Here is an 18,582-nt window from a genome sequence, read left to right as displayed (position 1 = left end):
TAGCATTTTAAGCAGTATTTAAGCAGCATGCATAGCTATGCTAGTAGCATGTATATCTACATTATTAACATGTACGGCTATGCTAGCATATGTTGTTGTTTACCCATATGAAGTGAAGTATGACGCTTATTATATGGGTAACAGTTTAATGTTCATTTAAAAAGGTGTGAGATAGTTGTTCCGTTGAACGGATATCAGTGTCACTAATGAATAATTTAACCAATCAAGAGCAATAAAAAATTATATGAGAGGCCTGCAAAGGTCCTTGAACCCATTGCTCCCACAATAATAAGTAAAGGGGCCCATCCTCTGGTCTCAGACTGCATTTGTGTTGGTACAAGTAAGGAATGGCGTCAGTCAATATGTGCAATTAAACCATCATTTAGCAACATTATTTTTCATCCTATGAGTTCAATGAGGTAATTGCACACTTATAAGGAGGTCTATCCTTTAATTAATATTAAATTATTATTATTAGTGTTTCACAAAGTTTGACATTGAAAGTACTACATCATATAAATCAAAATACCATTCGACAATTACTTATAACAAACTGTCAGGGAACTTGACACGTAATTGCACTGTTTGATCAATAGCAGGTCAATAAAGATGTCATCTGATAACAGATTACAGTGGCATGTTTGGTACTGGAAACATTATGCAATGGAACATGATGACTACCTGTACAGATATGGGAAGGATAGGTAGCATGCTGACATTAAACACGTACGGATGTTGCCTACATGCACAGGCACACACACACACACACACACACACACACACACACACACACACACACACACACACACACACACACACACACACACACACACACACACACACACACACACACCCCATCAGATATAATTGATGTTCACATGCATACAAATACATGCATCCACTATTACGGACATGTTGTATGGAGAACAGTTTTATGGATTGAAAACATCTGAACCAAAAGCCTGATGTGGAGGGAAACCTCAGCCTTCTTCTCCATTAGAACCATTAAAGGTTGATCTCGGTGAAGGCCGACAATGATAAGGGCATCATTTGTCTCCATCCATCATTTGAATCTCTATGAGCTCCAAAGGGCTGTTAATGACATCCTCTGACCTTTTGAACGAACACCAATCCAAGGCCCCTGCCACACCAAGGCACCTCTTTGATAACAGCGTTATTCATCATTATTTTGATGTTGATTTATAGCACATCGAAGGTGCGCTGTATTACAATGTTCGTTATCTGACAAGAATAGCGGCCTTCCATTTAATAACGGAAAACAATAAGCTGATAAAAAAATCTAATAACCATGACTGTTTTCTTTATCAGTCATAGTCTTAGTCTGGGGTTGGCTTCAGAGGCACTGGGCGTGGCTTCAGAGGCACTGGGCGCGGCTTCAGAGGCACATGAGTGGGGGAGTGGGGAGGAACAGCACAGAGGTGCAGAGTTGGAAGTGAAGCGTAACAAAAGTAAATATGCTTTAAAAAAACTTAAAAAACACTACCTTAACAAATACCACCACATATGCAGAGACACTCGCTCGCTCTCTCTCCCTCTCCCTCTCCCTCTCTCTCTCTCTCTCTCTCTCTCTCTCTCTCTCTCATACTCAGCCCTCAAGGAGGGCAGATTCAACTTAATCTACACATAAACTTTCACACAAAAACAATAAATACAAAAAATGCCACAATCAATGGCCATTATTACAGAGTAATGTTCAACCTACGTTATCAAAAGTCAAGAATGTGCGTGTCAGCGTGTGTTTGGGCATGTACATGGCTGATGATGGCTAATGTCTGTACGTTGAAGGGGAGTAATGAATAAAAGCTGAACTGTAAAAGCTGCTGCTGTAATGCTGGTCCTACTGGATGTTGAAGAGAATGGGCCACGCATTATACACCAGTATTCAGAGAACATCTGATCCCAACAGTTTTTATGAGGAAAATAAACCATCACAGACAGCATGATAAATCTGCCCAGTATAGACGAAGATATGTGTTTCAGTAGCTGGTGTTGGCACCCAACATGAATGACTGAAATATAATTTTGAATTTGAGTATCTTCAACCTGCACAGTGAATTAAGCAATCTGATTAATCATTCTCATCATGTCCAAACTATTTTAAGCATATATAACTTGGCATTATCAAATGTCCGGTTTGAAGCAGGCAAATCCCTTTTGATTAAGGATTTCAAAGAGAATAAACTTGGATTTCATTTATGATTTTACCCGAAACTTGGTTAGACCAAAACAATAGTGAGGTAGGTCTTGTTGAACCCACTCTATTATCAAAGTTATGAGTGAGGTCAGATTAGGGAAGAAAGGAGAACTGAAAAATCTGGTTTTCTTTCTCACTTATGTTTTCTTTGAGGACCTTATTACTATAGTCATGCATACTAGGACTGATCTCAAACTATCAGTGAGAACACTTCGCTGATGGACCATTTAAGATCAGTCCTGATCAACCTAGTAGGTAGTAGTAGTGTTCTCCCCTACAATGTAGGCCTTCTCTAGGTTGGCTAAACTCACTTAGGTCTTGTCAATAAGCAAAAAACATTATCGATGCACTTGAACCCACCAAACGTTAAAACACTGGTCAGAAAAATCCCCCTGGAGAAATTCGATCTGCAAAAGATTTTATGTAGCTGAATGCAGCAGTTGACAGGCTATCTGACCCTCCACTGGCTCCAGAACACATTTACACTGATTCATGTCAGGATTTTGCATTTTGATCCAGAGAATGAGCCATGAAGTACATTCAAATCAGACAAACTTGTGTATCCCCTCTACGTTTAATAATAATAATATGGGTTCCAAATGACCTTAAACTCTGGAGCATGGTTGTAGCCTTGACCTGTAGCCCTGAGGCTCTGCCGTCTAGCAACTTAAATGATTTAAAAGGCCTAATCACATACACTATTGTAGTCAACATATCTCTTCAGGTGAATTTCCACAGGCATTGAAAATGAGTGGATCAGTAATAAGAAAATTTGAGGCCGAGAGCCAACCTAACATTTCTATGTTCCTACCCCTCAACAAATTCTACCATCGCTTCAAAAACAAAGCAAGAATGGCATGGCATTTAAAATGCAGTGAGAGGACTACTACATCTATAAGCCCTACATCTAGCTGTACCAATAAACAAATAGAGCAATAGGTGCACACACACAAAAAATTAAAGACAACATGAATTCACTTGTATTGAAAACTAAGGAAATGTATTTCATCAAAGTGTATAATAACATTTCAATACAATACTACACAATTGAAACCATTTAAAAAGAAAACAAAAAACTTGTGCAAGGAGTCTTTACAGTGTAAATGGCACACACACACACACACACACACACACACACACACACACACACACACACACACACACACACACACACACACACACACACACACACACACACACACACACACACACACACACACACACACACACACACACTACAGCAGGCAGGAATATTAGCTGATGTACAGATTAGCTTTTCTCAGACTAATTCCAATATTTCTTGAATTTGGCAAAAAACAATATTGTGCAGACACCCACTAGGCAGGTGTTGACCCTGTGCTCAGTCGCTTGTACACGCGTAGCATGCAGGGAAAAGAAGCTCAGAGCGAGTCACTCATCGTCTCGTATCAGTCATCCCGAGAGTTTACATATGAAAGTGGACAATGAGTACATGTGAAGTGTAAACAGCAAACACCAGATAAGCTAACCATTATATTACAGTTCCAGCTGTTTGACTTAACACTGACGGCTCAAGAGACTGTGAACGCACGACACGCCAAAGATCTCAATGTTGCGTCTTGCCAGTTTGATATTTGAATACCTGCTCCTTTTTTTCTTTTTTGGCCCGGTCTCAGCGTTGCGTTTTTTAGGGAGTGATTGATATCGTTTCTGTCACCACCAGAGCATCCTCTCACTTTGTTCTGTCAGGGGAAAATTCTTTGGGGACTCGACAAACATTCACTGCGTCGGTGGTACAGAACACCTCTCAGACAACCTGTGGTGGCATGATACATGTGGTGTGTGTGTGTGTGTGTGTGTGTGTGTGTGTGTGTGTGTGTGTGTGTGTGTGTGTGTGTGTGTGTGTGTGTGTGTGTGTGTGTGTGTGTGTGTGTGTGTGTGTGTGTGTGTGTGTGTGTGTGTGTGTGTGTGTGTGTGTGTGTGTGTGTGTGTGTGTGTGTGCGTGCGTGCGTGCGTGCGCGTGCATGTGTGCGTGGCTTTCTCACGACAGGCCAGGAACAAGGAAATATAACCAGAGCGAGTTCCGCGTGCTGGGTCTCCCACTCCGGGGGAATCTAGTCCTCTCTGAGGGCTACATGATCTCCTCGGCTCCTGGAGCCCGTGTCGCAGGGAACCACCCTTCTCTGGCCTTCCCTCTCTTCCAGGGCCGTGAGCGGCGTAGTCGGAGCCTGGGGCGAGGTGATAGGGTGGGATACATCGACACGCCTTCCCAGCCTGCTGGGCTTTCTACTTATGGATGGAGGGGGGGGGGGGGGGGGGGGGGGGGGCATGGCTAACAGTCCAGGTCCTCCTCATCTCAACTTAGTGTTTGGAATAAAGTTCTGTTCTTATTTTCTGTCTTGCTTTGTTCTGCGTGTGTGTGAGGGGTTGGGGGCTACAGCCCTCCCGGGAGTGCCAGAGGTTCAGGCAGAGGGTCCGGGGGGCCTTTCCCCAGCCCCTCTGTACCGGGGGGGTGCCCAGCCGCCCAGGGCCGCTGTTGGTCGGGGGAGCGCGGACGGGCGATCAGCTCCCCCTCGGCGGAGGTGTGGACCCCCAGGCCGGTGAGGAGGGTGTGCAGCCGGGACACGGTTCCTTGGAGCCCCCGCGCCTCCTCCTCCAGCCCGCACACCTGCTCCCTCAGCTGGCCCTCCGACCGCGCCAGGCCCTCCAGCCGGCCCTCCAGGCCCGCCACGCGTGCTTGGGATACCTGGGGGGTAGAGAGGGCAGGGGGTGGGTACAGGTACACAGTGTAAGGGCTGAATAGCTAAACAAGCTAATGAGTGTGTCTTCTAGCTCTCCGTCCGTCTGTCAGTGTACCTGCAGCTCCTCCAGCAGGTCGCGGTTCTGCTGCCGGAGGCTCTGATTGGTCCTCTCCAACTGCGCGACCCTCTGGGATTGGCTGAGGGTAGGGGGCGTGTCCATCAACTCATCCTGTAGGACGTGGTACTCCACTTCGTAGGCCTGAAGTTGCTTGGAGACATCCATCTGACACACCTGCCGTGTGCACACACACACACACACACACACACACACACACACACACACACACACACACACACACACACACACACACACACACACACACACACACACACACACACACACACACACACACACACACACACACACACACACACACACGATGATTGGACTAATGAAGTCAAAATGTCAAGATGAGATCACTAAACTTTGTCGCCAGAAACTGTCTGCCTCTGGATATTTATTGGTATTTATTGGGGTTAGTTAAGCAATATAACACCCACATGTTTTATTACAACTATAGCACAGTCACCGAGAAAATAAAATACATCAATCAAATTATGGTCCTATTGTTGAGCAATAAAACTGTCTGCTCAAAGAGTAAACAGTAAATTAAATAGCAATAAGACAAATAAGTGTGATTGACAAAATGGTATCTAAGGGACCTCGTTAAAAAGATGACTCAACCTACTGCTCAACTCAACCTGACTGCATTCGATCAAGTTACCTGGATCCAACACACATACCAACATTTCCAACCTGACAATTCGATCTCGTGGCAGTGGTATATGATGCCGGAAGAGTGACACTGTGAATGATTGCTATGATAGCCAACGTTTTCAATAGAACAACCCCCCCCCCCCCCCCCCCCCCCCCCATACACACACACACACATACACACACACCCACCACACCTGGTTAATGGTCTTCTCCATCTGCACCAGTCCAAGGTTGGGCAGGGTGGTCTTGATGAAGTCCACGATGGACTCCAGGCTGTCATGCTGCAGGATCAGTGGCTTATGGCTCCCCAGCAGACTGAGGGCCACCTTGAAGATCACCTCGGACCCCTGCAGGAACAACATGTCTGGGGATGGAGAGGGACGGCCAGGGGTGAATATGGATCCCCAGGGCGAGGTGTCACGGACATTGGCACCCATCACTGTCAAGGTCGGAGGCGGGTTTAAACAAAGACTGTTTATCGCCCAGGTTGGAAAGGCCAGCACGTGTAAGCACTCAAAAGTGCAGCTTAACAAGTTGATCCAGTGACTTTTGGCTCGCTTTTGTGATGGATGACGTGACGTTAGCAGAGAGATCCGCATCACGTCAGCGGCACTCGAGAGTTTAGAAGAAAACATGGGTGTGTCCAACTGTGTGTGTGTGTACTGTGTGCACAATGGGCAGGGACAGGAGAAAACAACAAGCCATTAGAGAAGGGAGGGTGTAGATGTGAGCTTTTATGAACACACACGAAAGGTCAGTGATAAAGAGGAGCTGGAATTGGGCAGAGCCAGCAAATCCTCAACAGCTGAAGCGTCATTAGGCCCAGAACGAGTTGGGCCAGTTTCAAAATACTGACATGGAACGCAATGATTTAAAGCCCCCCCCCCTACATTCTTTAATTTAGACAATTAACCATTATCCCTGGCTAATCGTTCCCAACATGTGGCGGGCCAGTGTGAGTGTCTGTCTGTCTGTGTGTGGTAGCTAGCCAAATGCCTTGTGTGTGTTTCAGTCGATCATTCGAAGGAGACGCTGTATTTGGCGCCAATACAGCGCAATATGCACATGTCGAGCTGTGTTTGACATGGTAAATGAGAAAGTATAAATATTTAGTGGTCCTTGGCTAAAAGGCTCCCCAGAGATAGAGGGGTCCAAGCATGAACCCGTGGTCTCTAAAGGCTCGGCTATGGCTCCACGCTGAAGCGACGCAATGAACAAGCAGACGCTTTGTCGCAGTCGTGAACCTGTTTTGGCTCTGCGTCAGGTTTTGGTGAGCGGACCAATCACAGCCGGTGCTGCTGCGTCGCCTCCACGGAAGGTTACAGTTTTTGGGAGGCGTACCTCAGGTCCTACCGTTGGACGCAAGGAGGGTCCGCAAGAACGTAATGGTTCCGTTGACCCCCTTGCGTTGAGTCGACGTGGAACCATAGCTAAGCCTTTAAGGGAGGTCTGACTCCCAGCTGATCCAAATGATACCTGTGAGCATCCTTGAGCCAAATGAACTAGACCCCCCCCCCACCTGCTCCTCGATGCTCCTGGATGCTCACTCACTGGGCGCCTGCTGCTGACAGAAAGCAGCCGCTCCCCTGTTGTGAACGTATTCCTCTTCCCCCTTGTTTGGGGGGGGGGGGGGGGGGGGAGATGGGGGAGAGGTGGGGGATGGGCGGGGTCTTACCAAAGACCCGGGCAACGAAGCCCAGGGGGAAGTGCGAGGCGAAGACGGTGAGGAACCAGGGCGTGGCGTACAGGCTGGGGCCGATCTCGTGCAGCTCCAGGTGGCTGTGCAGGTCCCTGTGGTAATCGTGCAGGAGCCGAGACAGCTGGTACATCTGGATCTGAGGGGAGGGGGGGCCGCAGACCGCAAAGGATTACCACCCCACCCAGGGCAACCACCAGAGCCCACACTAAGTGGGGGTATTTTCATATCATGATGAGTGGCAGTGTGAGTGTGTGTGTGCTTGTGCGTGTATATATCTCTGTGTGTGTGAGCGTGTCTGTTTCTGGTTCTGTGTCTGTGTCTGTGTCTGTGTCTGTGTCTGTGTCTGTGTCTGTGTCTGTGTGTGTGTGTGTGTGTGTGTGTGTGCTTATGCGTGTGTACCTGCGTGTGTGTGATGCGTTGTGTGTGAGTGCAGGTTTGAAATAAAGAGAATGCACAAGGAGAAAAAAACAACAAAACAACAACAACAACCAAGTTCACACATTTTTGTTTGCCAAACAAACAGCCATAGTACAAAGTATGGGGGTACTCATGTGCGCCCCAGTGTGTGCGAGTGTGTGACGTGGATTACCTGCAGTATGATCATGTCAGGCCGGTACTGTTTGCGCAGCCCCATGTCATACATAAGGAATTTGAGCATGTCAAAGGCCTGCTCCTCTTCCAAGTGCAGGAGCAGCACGCCTGCTATGAAGGACAGGCCCTGGCAGTAGCCCACCTACGGCGAGCACAAACAGCAGCAGCTCAACACACACGACACATGGACCTCATCGGCTGCCGCTCAGAAATACACAAGGTCATCAGTTCAGTGGTGACAGACGGACAGAAGACCAATTCAAAGATGAATCAATCGATCAATGTAAACACTGTACCTCAGGGTCCAAAAGTGAATAGGCTTTAAGGAGATTATAGAGGGACAGCTGTCCTGCCCCGAGCTGGGCTTGGAAGTAGGGATGAGTGGGAAAGGTTCGCCCTGGAAGGGAAGGAGGAAAACAATAACAAAAAGATGAGGAAAAATAAGGAGGTTAAGGAAGATAACTAGATTGATGTTGAGGGCTAAATAGGTTTCGTGTACAGTACTGAGAGTTTGAGTGCACTCCCGAGTGGTGGACGGTGGGCTGCATAACAAAAATTATGTCCCTGAATTATAGAGACCCTGCACCTTTCTAACAATCAAAATAATGTTGTACCATTAATGATAAATAACAACAGATTAACATGGTACCGTAGAAGGTGCTTTGCATTCAGTCCCACCCAGAGTAACACTTTAAGGTACTTTGCATACAGGCCATGCCAGAGGTATTGGGATGTTTGAGTGACGCATGCATGTGAACGCAAGTCTCTACATCCTTGGAAAGGAATTCTTTAAATAGAAGGATGTGTAAAGGGGGAGTGGGGCATGCTCTTTTAAAGAAATTGACAACATAATGAGGACAGGAGATCAGGAACAATTGGCAGGTTTGTGTCCGAGTGCGTAATTGTGTGTGTGGGGGGTGTTTCAAGTAAACCAGACTGTGTGAGGCCCCTTGCTACAGACAGCAACAAGACTGGGTGCATATTTGTCCAGTTACAAGTGCAAGTTGCATTATTCACGGATGAGGAACATTTTTGTTACAGTTGCTCACCTCAAGCCAGAAACATCAGCGTGAATGGACCAAAATAAACACAACGAGCGAACACAACACACAACACAATACAGCCGAAATATAAATATTCTAATCATAGATGAAATATGGATCCAACCCAACACCAGAATGAAATTAAATATGCTTTTACATAAAATAATAATGTATATGTAAGTAAAGTGAAGGAAAGGGTCTCATGTTTATTTCAGTGTATGGAATGAGCCGCAGGACAGAACAGTGCAACAGAGGAATCTCTGTAACCCCCTGCAATCAGAGGAGTCGCGTTGACATCCCCCTCTTTCCCCCTCCCCCTCTCCCCTCGACCCCCGAGAGACACGAGTGTGTCTCAGGTGTTCAGATCAATTCTTTAACAGTTTCCAGCACCTTTTCCTTCACTGCTCCGATAGGAAATAGTGATAACAACTACAACAACAACAACAACAACTAGTGTAACCTAACAACAACTAGTGTAACCTTGAGAACCCTTCAAGGGTTCTCAAGGGAGAACCCTTGAAGAGAAGAAGGTAAAAGGTTAAAGATGCATTCTGAATAGTCGGGCGTCCAGTTTGAGTTTCAACTATTTGTTGAACCCACTGTTCATTCCAACCGACCTGCTTCCTCGAACTTAGATTGTATCGGTGTTCTTCTGACATTTTGTCTGCAGAGCCTGTTCAGGCGACTGAACCGGGAAATAATAATTGCAAGTACATTGTAGCTCCGCCCTCTTTTGTTGGAGCGAGAGTAATGCGATTGACAGACGAAATAGACAGTGGCGTCATTGGGGCTGTCAGAAGCTTACATTGTGTGTGTGTGTGTGTGTGTGTGTGTGTGTGTGTGTGTGTGTGTGTGTGTGTGTGTGTGTGTGTGTGTGTGTGTGTGTGTGTGTGTGTGTGTGTGTACTTATGTACAACGTTTGAAGGGAGTAGATCATGCACGTGGGCAAAACCTGTTGCTGTAAAGGGCTCCTAAATGATAGACAACTATTCCAATTGGCAGGCCTCAAATGACAGGGTACATCTGTTTGCGTGAGTATGCGTCAGGTGTAAAAGATTGATGCCATTAAGAGCGTGTGGCGCGTGGTGTACATGTTTGGGGCAGAACTACGGGGAGAGAACGTTAATGTCTGATACAGTAGTAATAGTAAGGCTTCTGATATCGCTCTATGCAAGTCTTCTGAGTGAGTGAGTGAGTGTGACAGTGAGTGAGTGAGTGAGTGAGTGAGTGAGTGAGTGAGTGAGTGAGTGAGTGAGTGAGTGAGTGAGTGAGTGAGTGAGTGAGTGAGTGAGTGAGTGAGTGAGAGAGAGAGAGCCAGAGTGTGTGTGTTCTCACCCAGGTCTATGAGGATGGCGTGCTGCTGGGAGGTGAGCTGTTTCAGCAGGTCCTTGTACGGCGTCTGGTTGGCGGGCGGCCGGGCCGGGACCGTCTGCCTCAACACGTACTGCTCCGAGAGCAGCTTCCAGATCTCCCCGCGCTGCGGCCTGGGGACCCCTGGCCGGCGGGGGACAACGTAACACACCCCGTTAGGGCCGGGGGCGAGAGGAGCCTTATAGCCTCAACACACACAGCGCGGTACGTCGGGCCGTCCCTCTGGGCGGGGTACCTTGTGTGACGGCCGCGTGGATGGTGTCCGAGTCGAACTTGACCTTTGACCGGCCGGGCGTCGCCAGCATCCTCTCCCAGACCAGCGTGACGTCCTTTAGGCACGGCGTGATCTCCTCGTAGTCCAGCTTCAGACGCTTGTTCTGGAGGTCGCTTGCTGAGGCTGCACACACACACACACACGAACATGAAGAGGCAAACGTACACGCAGTACAATTCATACAATTATATAGAAACACACACTAGTTTGTGTATTGAAACTCCTGGTAGGTCAAGTCGCACACACACACACACACACACACACACACACACACACACACACACACACACACACACACACACACACACACACACTTTGTATACATAAATAGGTAAACACACACCCACATAAGATAGTGCGCCAGAACCAATGATGCAACACACACAAACACTTTGTTGGAATGGGTTAAGGTGAGGAAACGCCCAAGCCACCACCTAATCTCTTCCTCTGGACAACACCCTTCCTCATCCCTCCATCGCTTTCAACCACAACTTCTCTGTTCTCTGTTGCTGTCACTACCTGCACCGGCCAACATTTTTATTTCAAACAAAGCGGTTCAACGGCCTGCGACCTCCGCGCCCCCGCTCACACCCTCACGCCGTCAGCTTGTCTCGGCCGCTACCCCGATGAAAAAAAAAGATTGGGTGATTGGGTGACTCAATCTCCAACCGAAATAGACAACCGGATCGAATACCATCCAAGGTTGTTTGCCAAGAAAGGTAAGGCACCAAAAATAGGCGTTTATGTGAGTCACGGCCCGAGGCTAACAAAGCACGCACGTGCGTGCGCTTGCGTAGCTGGGAGCAGAGGGTAGGATGTTATCTGACACAGGTGGGAACAAAACATAGTGGAGGAGACGCACACTGGCTCCGCTTGGCTCACATGGCGCCTCCATGTCACTATGATGTCAGCCGTCTCATCCCAAAGTTCCCCCGCCAACGCAGTGGAGGGGAGAAGAAAAATAACAAACGCTGATACTAAAAGGGGAAAGGGGTGTGTGACTCTTTGTCTACAAAGGGCTTTGTACCCCCTAGCCCCCAACCCCCCTATGCCGGTCTTTATATTCTGTCATTCACACTTTTCTAGCATTTTCTGAAAAAAAATAACCAAAAACCTTTTGGGGGGTTGGTTGACCGTTTCCACTGAAACGCCCTACCTACGATAACATACGGTGACTGACAGCAGACTCGGGTTCCCACACGTTGAAACACAATGGCAGAGGCGTGAAATTCGGTGGTAGTGCAGAGGTAGAGAAAGAGAGGTAGAGGGAGAGGGAGACAGAGAGAGGTAGTGGGAGGGAGAGGGAGACAGAGAGAGGACGGGGCATGCCCTGGCTCCACCCAGACAAACAAAGGGCCCACTGGAAGAACACATCCCAAGGTTGGAATCAAAAACAACCTAAAACCAAATGGTAAAATCGTGTTGGTGTGTCTTTGTGTGCGCGTGTTAGTGCCTGCGTATGGCTAATAGAGAGGTAAAGCGATGCTACGTCAATATTGACCTACATTCTGTAGAACAACACCCTGTGGGTTCCGGAATATTGTGGGTGTGTGAGAGCTACCGAAGGCGTGGGTGTGGAGTAGGATTGGGCACAGGTTTCGTCTTCAACAGTCGGCGCACGTCACCTCTTTATGTATGCGGGGGTGTGTGTTTGTCAACTTGAGCCAACTGGGTCATAACAACCATAGAACTATCTCTCTAACTATCACACACACACACACACACACCTGTATAATTACTAAGTGCCTATTAACTAAAGTGTAATCACAAAAAAGGAAAACACATTTAGACGTCATTCTATTTTGGGTTTGGCCCTGGGTGGGGACCCAACACAGGAGCAGACAGGCCCTCCTCGCTGCCATTGACATCCGGCGTCACTTGCCTGACAGTCACCGCATAGACGGTCCCAAGCCTATCCGCCGTGGCCACCCGTGTGAAAACACTTTGTCCTGCCCGGGGCAACGCAGAGTGTGGCTGCTCCACCATGGGCGTGGTGTGTTAGCGCCTCCTTTATCTGGCTATTCATTCGGATAGCAAGCCCCCCTGACCCCGGCCCCCCTCCCGGAGAGAGGACCTGCGATGCCCACGTGCACAAAAGGCACCAAAAGATGATATTGGGCTGTGCGTGCGTGCGGTGTTCTTACCCTGGAGCCTCTGGTTCTCCGTCTCCATGCGGAGCAGCAGGATCTGCTGCAGGATGGCCTTCCTCCACAGCTCCCTCAGCTCCTCGCCGCTCTTCCTCTTCCCGCCTGGCGCGCCGGGTGGGGCGGGGTCTGCCCCGGCGCCCCCTCCCTCGGCACCGCCGTATGCCTCCAGACCCCCCTCCCCCCGCTCTGAGAGAGAGACAGACACGGAGACAGAGAAGGAGACAAGTTGAGAGGCATAATCTTTCTATATCCATCCATCTTTATCTTCCTATATCTAAATCAATATATCTATAGATCTTTAGATTTACAGATGTATTTCAACAAGGCCAAGGACACAGAGTCTGTTGCATCTCTAAGCAGGGAACATGTGACCTGTGTCTTTGTCGGCTGGCAATCATCCACTTAGGGAAAGCTGTGAAACGCAAACTTGAATGCGTGCACTAAGACACACACACACACACACACACACACACACACACACACACACACACACACACACACACACACACACACACACACACACACACACACACACACACACACACACACACACTTTTGTGCTGTGCATGTGTGTGACCTCAAACTATAGGGTGGATCCCAACCCTCAAAATACCTTGCAAGAGGGCACTTGCTCGATGTTCTTTATATATAAATCAGGGCACAGGTTGCACCCTCTGAACCACAATGATATTGCCTAAGCCAGTACACATTTACATTGTGTCTGAGTCACATAAACCCAAGGCATGTTGAAACCAGTAGACACTACGAGAACAATGTTGATGCAAGAGACACACACACACACACACACACACACACACACACACACACACACACACACACACACACACACACACACACACACACACACACACACACACACACACACACACACACACACACACACACACACACACACACACGTCTTTAAGGCCGTTTCCCTGAAACAGAACGTCCCTTCAAGCCTGCGGAAGGAGTGACCTCTTATAGGAAACACACAGACACGCGCACACAAACACCCACACTATGGCACCATCCACGCCCTGAGCAAACACTTAAAATTGGCCAGGGCCAACGCCCAGCCTGCCTGTAAACTCAGACATGTGCATGCACGTACACACACACACACACACACACACACACACACACAGACACGGTCAATAAATGCCGGCGCTTTCCTGTGGCGCGGTCCGTGTGGGGTCTGTCAACATGACCTTAGGAGGAGATGCACACACACACACACACAGACACACACAAGACACACCCAATAATTCACGCATACAAGTACTCAGCAACACGTAATCACATACACACCCAGCCACTGTGTGCAGAATTAAACATCACAAATCACATATCACATCTCACATCACGCTGGCTTGCAAAACAATTTGGCCACCCTGACTAGCTGGGCTAGCTCAGCAACAATATCTGGACTCAGGCCAAGATCAACAGGTGTCTTCTTAAAAGGCTCACATTGGATGTTTCAATTCAAAGGTCGTACGGTACAAAATGCATACCTTTCTGTCAGGCAATAATGGACACGACCTGACCTGACACCGTGCAGTACTTGTATACGTGCCAGTGACCGAGCGTAACCTAACCATTTTCTGCGATTGAAGTTTCAACATTTGACATCCGTTTCCCTCGAAGACAGTTTGCTTTAGCTGGCAAACGGAGCGTGTCTAAGCCTACCAGCCCGACCCCTCTCTCTCCCTCTTGTCAACACCTGCTCCGTTGTCAAATACACCCAACGCAAACAGTGTACATGGACACACACACACACACACACACACACACATACAATTTACATGTGTAATCATCAGAAAAAGGAAGTTCTGAAGCAATGCATGCAGCGGCATGCCTTGCTGTGGTATACGCAGCTCTGCACACAAACAGGGATAATTACAGGTGGCAGCGGACGACACCTATAGCACCACGGCAGGCAGGGGGCTCGGACCCACCTATAGGTGCAGACGTAGAATTAGTATAGTGGCCTTTTTCTTTAAGCTATCATCGGCTATAGTTAAAGTGAAAGAACACTGAAAACAAGTCTGCAGCATATACATTCACTTCAGTTCACTGCCGACGACAACAAGTCAGCAGACGCAAGTATGAACTTCCTTTGGTCCCAATTCGTATCAACACAGATAGACGAGTATACATTGTTCGTTTTTAAGACCATGGTAACATTCTTGTTACCAAACTCCATCCTTCTACACTGGGAATTAACGACTTATGCTTATAGTATCTGAAAATAAAATTTTTGATTTTTACTATGGTATTTACAACTGTGATTTGTATAATACATGTTTTGTTCCCTTATTAAAGGGTACTTTAACAAGCAGCTTAACACCAACAGTGAGTAGTCCAAATGTTTTCCGAATGAATTACATTTGGAAAACTTACTCAAAAATTGTTGTTTTGTTTAAATCTATTTTAAACCTAAGTTGCCACTGACCAAACAGTCTGAATAAGCGCAGAAATTTTCAAAGCAGTAACTGATGGTTAATCAAGTATTTGTACATTTGATAAAACATTACATTCTTCGAGTGTACTCTAGTCAGGTGTAAATATTTGGTGAAAAAACTAAAGGTCCAGTTCTCTGGTCCGAAACCGTATCTTAAACGGTTGCTTTTTCTAAAATGGTGGGCTGTGGACAGGGAATGTTATGGTCAATGAAGTCATTACTAAAACCAAGAGTTATGTCTCTTACATGCACACCATGTGGTATATTTTGAGTAAGCACTCAACTCAAATGAAAGGGCGCCACTCAGTGGACAGTGTATATCAGGCATCTCCAAACGGCGGACCGCGGTCCGGGTCCGGACCAAGTGATGGTCCTATCCGGACCCATGACCAATGTTTTTTTTTTTTTTTTATGACTTCACTATACAAAGCATGATTATGTTAGTAAAATCATTTCTCACTGAAATGCAAATTGAAAGGCAGAATAGTCTGTAGTACAGCATAAAAACAGCAAAAAGCAATGATCTTCGTTGAAGATCAACGAAGATCATGCACTCACCGAACTCCCCCCCTCCCTCCGTCTGTCACGGCATGTGCGTAATATCGTCACTCAAAAAAATAGCCGGAAGAGCGATTTGGAATGAGAAAATGGCTTGCTCGAAAATAAGGAAAGTTGACCCCGAAAACAGACATTTTAAAAGATGAATGGACTGACCAATACATGTTCATTCTCCAGCAAGGCAGTACAAAACGTTTGTTGTGTCTTTTATGTGTTGAAACCGTGGCGCTGATAAAACGCGGGAATATTAAGCGGCATTACGAATCCAAACACAGATCCTTCGAGGAAAAGTATCCCCAGAAGTCAGAAGTAAGAGCGTGGAAAATACCCGAGCTGAGAGCTCAGTATGAGAGGTCTACGCGTGTCTTCACACACTCATTTACAGGCCAGCAACGAGCAAATGAATGCTCACTTAAGATTGCATGGATTTTGGGGCAACATAAAAAAACTTTCAGTGACACGACTGTTGTGAAGGAGTGCTTGAACGCCGCTGCCGAGACGTTACTTGAAGGTAAACAAAGGGATGAATTGTGTGAAAAAAGGGTTAGGGTTAGCGTTAACCCTTTAACCCTAAGCAAATCCCAATGTGAGCTGCAACGACAACCAGAAAATCTGAAATGTTATCAGATGACGCACTGTCACAGCTTCATGCGGCTGTTCAGAGTGCCCCATCCTTAGCCATTGATGAGTCTTCAGATGTAACGGATAATGCCCAGCTTTTGGTTTATGTGTGATTGTTTCATCAAGACAAGAAAGAGATCTGTGAGGCCCTGTTGGGTCTAACACCACTTGAGACACTGTTTTGCTTACTTGAAATGAAGGCCTAATGCTCTTTTTGTGTTTATTTGAAATGTAGGCCTGGTGTACCTGTTTTGCTTACTTGAAATGTAGGCCTGATGCACTTTGTGTTTATTTGAAGTGTAGGCCTAGTGTTCCTGTTCTGCTTACTTCACATGTAGGCCTTATGCACTTTTTATGTTTACTTGAATTGCAGGCCTAATGGACCCGTTAAATTTACTTGAAATGTTAATGTGCGTTATTTTGTCTTACTAGTTTTTCATGGTTAAAAGTAAGCTATTTGGAAATTGAAAATAAATACATCTGAAATTATAAGGTAATATGCCGTGTTGATTGTATTTGACAAAAGAAGGCTATTAGGACGTGGTAGGTTCGGACCTTTCTTGGAAGGAATTTTTAGTAACTGGACCTTGTTCAATTTTAAATGACGACCCCTGGTGTATATTATTAAGGCAAGGCCAGCTTCTGAAATTGATAATGTTTGCAAATGTTACAAATATGATAATAATTGTATCCACAGTGAAACTACCCTTTTGGAATTCATGTGTGCGCATGCATGCATAGACGTGTAGTCCTCTGGTGGCTTTAGCTTTGGTTTTGTTTGTGTGTTTCCATGGCCATGTGAGATGAGATTAAATGTTAGAACTCAGGAGTGAAGGCTAATTAAAGTCACTTCTCTTCATTATCAAAGATCCTCTTTTTCTAAGCTATGCTACAATATTAGAAAAAGATACATTAGCTCAATTAGCTTAGCTCTAAAGTCATGATTTTGTATCACAGTGTAACCTTTTTTGATCTTTGTGTGTGGTGTGCGTGCGCATGTGTTGTGCATCTTTGTGTGTAGGCTACGTACCGATGGAATCAGAGTTCTTCTGTGGCGTTGCAACACGCAGGAAGATCTGCTGTCTCCACGAGTGGCGTTGGCTGCGCAGAGGACTCTCCCCGACCACATGCACCAGCCCAGGGCTCGACAGGGCGGCCACATCGCTAGATATACCCCCCACACACACACACACACACACACACACACGCGCACACACACACGCACACACACACACAGTCAGAGAAAGACACAAATGGCTAAAACATCACACAGCTTGCATACACAGAGAAGGATATATATCGCATATCGAGGGCAAGAAATACTAAACCAAGCACAATCCAACATCCGCAGCGATGGCGCAGTGCGTGTTTCCCAGTCAGTTCATGGTTGCGCGTGTGTACCTGCTCTTGAGCTCTGGACTATCGTTCTCCTGAACGGGGGCCAGGAACTGGAATTTGAGGAAGTTGGGAACAGAGGAAGAGGAGCGTAGACGCGCACGCAGGCCTCCCAGAGGACTGGGGACGGTGGGGGAGGACGAGATGGAAGAGAGGGGACAGGAGAAGGAGAACAGTACAAGCCAGGGGGAAACAAAGGAAGGTCACAGCATGGAAGATAGAGCCGAAGGGACGATATGGAATGACCGCTGGAAGGAAGGAACGGGAGGGAGGGACCCCCCCCCCCCCACGACGCTCACCTTTTCCTGTTGAGTCTCCCCCCCGACGAGGGGGGGGAGGGGTGCTGGGGAGGGGGAGGAGAGCGAGATGAGGAGCAGGGAGGAGGAAGACACGAGTCTGAAGAAAGTCTGAGGCCATGTGAGAAAGAGAGCCAGAGAGAGAGAGAGAGCCAGAGTGAGAGCGAGGAGCGAGAGAGAGATGAAGAAAAACAGAGATAGAGAATGACGTTATACGATAGATAAAGCTAAAGAAAATGTTCCGCAAAGACTGATAGCGCACAGACCAAACAAAAAAAACAATGCTGGGTTTCAAAGAGGGAAATGGAAACAAAGCCGACTCATGCTGCATGTAGAGGTGGACAGGAAGCGACTCATCCTTGGACAGGAAGTGTGCGCGCGCATGTGCGTCGCGTCGTGTACACGCGACC

At 47.2% G+C, this 18,582-nt stretch overlaps 1 protein-coding gene across 4 annotated transcripts in view; it reads right to left on the bottom strand.

The window, feature by feature from the left end:
- Positions 1-3,188: 3,188 nt before the first annotated feature.
- The window catches only part of tbc1d1 (TBC1 (tre-2/USP6, BUB2, cdc16) domain family, member 1), a 38,783-nt gene continuing 23,389 nt past the window's right edge, over positions 3,189-18,582 (bottom strand). For 3 of the 4 annotated variants that reach the window (XM_060047032.1, XM_060047033.1, XM_060047035.1), the window contains 12 exons: positions 18,176-18,283; positions 17,883-17,996; positions 17,512-17,645; positions 12,836-13,024; positions 10,653-10,814; positions 10,382-10,540; positions 8,300-8,400; positions 8,002-8,145; positions 7,389-7,548; positions 5,908-6,077; positions 5,051-5,227; positions 3,189-4,940 (listed from right to left, as the gene is read on the bottom strand). In XM_060047032.1, coding sequence (XP_059903015.1) covers positions 4,629-4,940; positions 5,051-5,227; positions 5,908-6,077; positions 7,389-7,548; positions 8,002-8,145; positions 8,300-8,400; positions 10,382-10,540; positions 10,653-10,814; positions 12,836-13,024; positions 17,512-17,645; positions 17,883-17,996; positions 18,176-18,283 — 1,930 coding nt within the window. In that variant the 3' untranslated portion in view covers positions 3,189-4,628. The remainder of the gene's footprint in view (positions 4,941-5,050; positions 5,228-5,907; positions 6,078-7,388; positions 7,549-8,001; positions 8,146-8,299; positions 8,401-10,381; positions 10,541-10,652; positions 10,815-12,835; positions 13,025-17,511; positions 17,646-17,882; positions 17,997-18,175; positions 18,284-18,582) is intronic. The other variant, XM_060047034.1, reaches the window with a different exon arrangement.

This window comes from Gadus macrocephalus, chromosome 3 (assembly GCF_031168955.1).
Source record: "Gadus macrocephalus chromosome 3, ASM3116895v1".
Taxonomy (NCBI): domain Eukaryota; kingdom Metazoa; phylum Chordata; class Actinopteri; order Gadiformes; family Gadidae; genus Gadus; species Gadus macrocephalus.
The sequence above is the reverse complement of the archived record's forward strand: the minus strand, read 5'-3'. Positions and strand labels throughout refer to the sequence as shown.